Here is a 5,330-nt window from a genome sequence, read left to right as displayed (position 1 = left end):
CCTGTCTACCAGGGAAGGGATTACCCAGACCCTTCTAGAGATGCCCTGTCTACCAGGGAAGGGATTACCTTTCTTCCATTTGTTTCATGCTTGCCATTGCTTGATTGGTTTTTCCTTCAAAAGAAGCGATGGCTTCATTCTTCTGCTGTAAACTGTTCTCTGCATTCTATGAAACCAAGGAGATGGTCTGTAAGATGCCCTGCCCTCCTCCACATCCATGCATTACAAACAGGCCTCACTGTTAAGAGACTTTGCAACACTCCCAAGAGTATTTCATTAATTGCTGCTCTTCCCTAGAGCCCTGGACAAACCAGGTCAAGGCTCCAGCTCTGCTAGGCAAAGAAAAGCAAAGAGGCAGGAGCTGGGGTCTGCCTGCTGCAGTCAGTGTGGTCTCTGTTCCCAAGCAGCCTCATGGCCTGGGCATACTTGCCACTTCACATGACCCCTTGGAGGGTTCTCAAGGGAGACACTGTCAGCTTCAGTTTCTCATAAAGAGGGAGGCTCAGCATAGAAGAGACTGACTGAGGGCTAAAGAGCCAGTCAGAGGCAGGGCTGTTCCACAGGCATAGCTGTGAAACTCACTCTGTCCCAGTTTTAAGCAGAACAGTTACCCAGTCCCAGTAAGCAGGAGGGAGCACTCTGTAGTCACAAGAGATGTACTGTAAGCTAAAAGGTTACAGAGAGCCTGCTGCAGAAGGAAGTCAGGAGGACCTCCCCACAGACTGCATTTTCTGGCCCAAGCGTACACTCAGGATAGAACTGATCAAACAGAACAACATGCTAAGTGTTGTTCAGCTTAAAGAGAAAAGAACCGGAAACTAAGAAACACTCAGACCTGGAAGAACACAGCACCAAGATACTGCAGCGAAATGAAGCCATATCCCACTTACACACAAAGAAAGGTCACCAAAACAGGACATGTTGCAGCTCTAAGAGGAATCTGCCTTCTGATGCTAAATGGGGAAGTGTGCTTCCCTGGAGACGAAATACTTTTGCCGGGATTTGAGGGACACAAAATAGTTTGTTTTTTTTTTCTTTTTAGCTGATGCTGAAGAATATACAAACATTTTATTCCTGAGCTGTCTGCACTCTGAGATTCCACATGTGTGTGTGCATGGTGTTAGAAAAGTATTCTATCCCTGAGCTGTCTGTATCCTCAGGTCCTCTCCTCTCGTAATGCCCCCACTCCACTCTGTGTGTGTGTGTGTGTGTGTGTGTGTGTTTGAGACAGGATCCTTTTTTTGTTTGTTTGTTTGTTTGTTTTTCTGAGACAGGATTTCTCTGTGTAACAGCTTTGGCTGTCCTGGAAGTCACTCTGTGGACCAAGCTGACCTTGAACTCACAGAGATCCACCTGCCTCTGCCTCCCACGTGCTAGGATTAAAGGACGCACCACCAGCGCCCAGCAATGAGACAGGGTCTTATTATGTAGCCTAGGCTGGCCTTGGCCAGTCTGTGATCCTCCATCCCATTCTTAGGAATGCAGGGATTAAGTGATAGTCACAGGTATGAGTCAGTTTTCGTGTGTGTGTGTGTGTGTGTGTGTGTGTGTGTTTCCTTTGGTTTTTTTTTGGGGGGGGGCAATGCTGGGGATGGAACCCAGGGCCTCTTGCATGCTAGGCAAATGTTCTGTCACTCAGCTCTCTTGTGCTAATTTTTAATTTTAAAAATTTCTATGAAAGCAGGTGTGGTGGCACACATCTTTAATCCCAGCACTTGGGAGGCAGAGAGGCAGGCAGATCTCTGTGAGTTTTAAGTCAGCCTGGTAAAATCCCAGGACAGTCACAGAGCTACACAGAGAGACCCTGTCTCGGAAAACAGCCAAAGACTAAACACTGGGCTATCAAGGCCCTGTAGGCCAGTTCATGCAGGCTGGAGGATGGATCCGTGGCAGAGCAGTTGTCTAATGTGTGCAGTCCCATTTAGTGACAATCAGACCCAAGTCTTCCCTATATAAGTCTGGGGTTTCAGATGATCTGTCACTGATAAAACAGAGAGACATGGACACACATCCAGACTTGGTCGTGAGAAGCGGTGAACAAGGCAGAAGTGCATTCACTGAACCTGGCTCCCTGATAAACACACAGGAGGGAAAGAAAAGACCAGAGCCTGTGACAGAGGTGACAACGCTGCCAAAGAGTCAGGAATCTGCTATGAAATACACTTATGACCATGGTTCCTATTACAAATGCCAACCTGGCAAACTGACACCAACAAGAGGCTGGCCACCAAAGCTGTTTATCTTCTAGAAGGACACACTCCCCGAACTCCTTCAGAATGTGGCCAAGGATGGTGGTGACCTTTGGGTGACACGAGTGTCCTCTCAGAAGGCAGAAATAAAGCCCACTGCTAGGGGCCGCAGTCTTGGCAATTCCCACTCAGACAGTGCACTCATTTCTTTTCTAGAGTCCGCTTTCTTCCTGCAGCATCACAGGCTGTGGTGGGTCCATGTGAGAGGGACAGCTGGCTTCCAGCTCACGGGTCATGTGGACTGCTGGGGAATTACTGGTCACCAGCTAGGGACTGTGGCCTCTGAGGAGGGCCTGGATGGAACTTCTCAGCAGCAATCTTGGGGCTAACTACAGACAGATAATTATGTGCCCATCAACAAATATTCTCTCTTTTATCTGGCTGTAGCCCAGAAAAGATGGAGTTTCCAGGGCCCTGCAGCTAAGATGATCAACTTGTCCCCAGGGAGAACACCAGAGGCAGCATATACAACTTCCATCTCACTCTGAGACAGGAAGTGTCTGGCTGGTTTAGACAGCTCCTTCTCCTCTTCCTGCTCAGACGCAGGAACAGTGCCCTGCAAAGCTGCAGCCCTGCCCGGGTCTCTGAGTGGTCGCCAAGAGCAAGCCTTACTGTGTTACAGATACACTTCCATGCTTCAAAGGCATCCTAGTAGATTATTAGAGCAGATTCCCTAACACACACTACTATGCCTCTAATGGGCCAAACCTGAAAAAAAATGTAAAAATTTAAAATATGGTTCAAAAAGAAGTCCTGGTACCCATGCTGGGAAGTTCACAAATGCTCTAAGGAATCTGGTGTGTCTGGCCTCCTCAGGTACTTGTACGCACATGCGCATATACTCACAAAGTCATAAATGTACACAGGTAAATTAAAAACAAACCTTTAAAAATGAATATATGCAGTAGGCATGGGAGTGCACACCTTTAGTTCCTGCATTCAGAATGCAGAGACAGGCAGAACTCTGAGAATAGCTTGATCTATGTAGTGAGTTCTGGGTCAGCCAGGGCTACCTGCTGAGACCCTGTCTCAAGCAAAACATCCAAAACACTGCAATAGCACGAGGACTGAGGACCAGGCTTGTCTGCGTGTTCCGCAGGAAGGAAGACGGCACTGAAAGGCAGCTGAGGGCAGCGGTCCAGACCTGAGGCCAGTTCTCACCTGAACTTTGTGGAACATTTGTAAGTTAATTGCTTTGACTTCCTCCAGCTGCTGGCGGAGGGCGACGAGCGTGTCCTGCTTCTCATGGGTGTCCTTCTCCAGTAACTTCATGGCGATTTCCATCTCAGTCTTCATTCCAATCTGTAGCTCCAGCTCCTTCTCTAGTTCCTTTAAAGACACGGACAAGGGGAGTCTACTGAGAAAGAGGCAGCGGCATAGCTGAGGGGGAGTCCCTGCAGGACAGGGCAGGCCCGCGAGATGGAGAAAGGCCGACAGGATTCCTTACGCCCATCCTCTCCTCCACGCTGCCTGCCTGGCTGCCTTCTTTCCTCTGGCCCTCCCACCTTCCCTTCCCCTTCTTCCTGCTCTTCTTCCCTCTTCTCAGTTTTGGAAAGAGTTTAACTGTGTAACCCAGGCTGGCCTTTAACTCATAATCTTCCTGCCTCAGCTCCTGAGTTGCCAGGAGTACAGTACCAAGACACTAGCTCTGCATCAAGTCAACAGAACACTGACTTGGCAACATGAGCCAGAATTCTAGAAGCCAGGTTGTTCCCAAAAGGAAAACAGAAGCCAGGGTCCTGCAGGAATGCTTGACTTGTGCACCAGGAGACCTGACGGGGTAGGACAGCTTCCGAATGCTCTGGACTTTACCGCGGCACAGGCGCCACCATCCTGAAATGGTCCTTTCTGTCCTGGGTACCTCAGAGCACGGTGCCCCACATACATCCCAGGAAGCCAAGACAAAGCACACAGGAGAACTAGGTTTGGAAAGGAACTGCGGCCACAGTGCAGAGTGAAGTGCCCAGAGCCTATGACCGAGGGGACAGACGGGTCTCATAACAGCCTCTAGAAAAGACTCATCCATTGGGCACAAACACAAATGACACAGAACTGCAGTGTAAACATGAACTAAAAAGGCCAGTTTCTGTCTCTCCAGGAGTATCAGCAGGTGCAAGCAGGTATATGAGTATGGAAGGCAGCTGACGGACTCTCGCTAAGAATGCTGGGTCCCGCTCACCAGTCGGACTTTCTTCTCCTCCTTCAGCTGCTTCCAGACATCGCTGTACATTTCGTCCAGGCCCTGCCGGGTCTGCTTGTAAGTCTCCAGCTCAACCTTGGTGTCCTGTTTTGTTATCTGAATCACACAAGAACACCAAGAACGACTCACTCTTAGAAAGTCAACTAGCTATAATACATTTCAAAATATGTCACAATTTTTTTTTTCCAAGACAGTTTTTCTCTGTTGCCCTGGCTGTCCTGGAACTCGCCCTGTAAAATAGGTTAGCTTTGAACTCACAAGATCCTCCTGCTTCTGCCTCCTAAGTACTGGGATTAAAGCTGTGCACCACACCCCTGACTTAATTTTCTACCTTTAAAACATGATGAATCTTGAGCCAGCCATATATCTGATGACTCTTAAAGATATAACAACCTGAAAGATGAGAGATGCCAGCAGGCCAATAGATCTGCGTATGGCTACGTAATAGGGTCTCTCTATGTACTTGAACTTGTGATCCTCCTACTTCTGCCTCTTGCATGCTAGGATCACAGGTGTGTGGCTAACAAATTAGGCTGGGTAATGGTTTAGTTAATTTTATTTACAAGAGGTCAAGAAATCCTGGCGGGAAAGGCTCGTACTCCATCTACCACACGGTGTTTGCTGCCAGCTTTATCTAGCACTGGGGACTTGTGGTGACTCAGATCTCATCTCTACGGCTGAGCCACCAGCCTTACACACGGCCAGGTGCACCTGCTGCAAAGGAGGAACAACGTGCCAGGGGAGTTTGGGAGAAAGAAGCCATGGAACCTGGGACAAAATGACAGCCCACTCAGCACTGAGCCAAACCGGAACTCTGGAGTACAAAGGCTGGGATTTTCAGAAGTCTTTTTTTTTTTTTTTTTTTTTTTTTTGGTTTTTCG

The 5,330-nt window shown here is 48.5% G+C and overlaps 1 protein-coding gene across 2 annotated transcripts in view; it reads right to left on the bottom strand.

Annotated features, from left to right (window-relative positions):
• Rufy1 (RUN and FYVE domain containing 1) overlaps positions 1–5,330 on the bottom strand; it is a 46,628-nt gene that overhangs the window by 15,011 nt on the left and 26,287 nt on the right. For both annotated transcript variants that reach the window (XM_005350147.3, XM_026780644.1), the window contains exons 10-12: positions 4,429–4,545; positions 3,411–3,578; positions 69–166 (exon numbers count right to left, since the gene is read on the bottom strand). In XM_005350147.3, coding sequence (XP_005350204.1) covers positions 69–166; positions 3,411–3,578; positions 4,429–4,545 — 383 coding nt within the window. The remainder of the gene's footprint in view (positions 1–68; positions 167–3,410; positions 3,579–4,428; positions 4,546–5,330) is intronic.

The sequence above is a fragment of the Microtus ochrogaster genome, chromosome 7 (genome assembly GCF_000317375.1).
Source record: "Microtus ochrogaster isolate Prairie Vole_2 chromosome 7, MicOch1.0, whole genome shotgun sequence".
NCBI classification, from domain to species: Eukaryota; Metazoa; Chordata; class Mammalia; order Rodentia; family Cricetidae; genus Microtus; species Microtus ochrogaster.
This window is presented reverse-complemented; position numbering and strand designations above follow the sequence as displayed.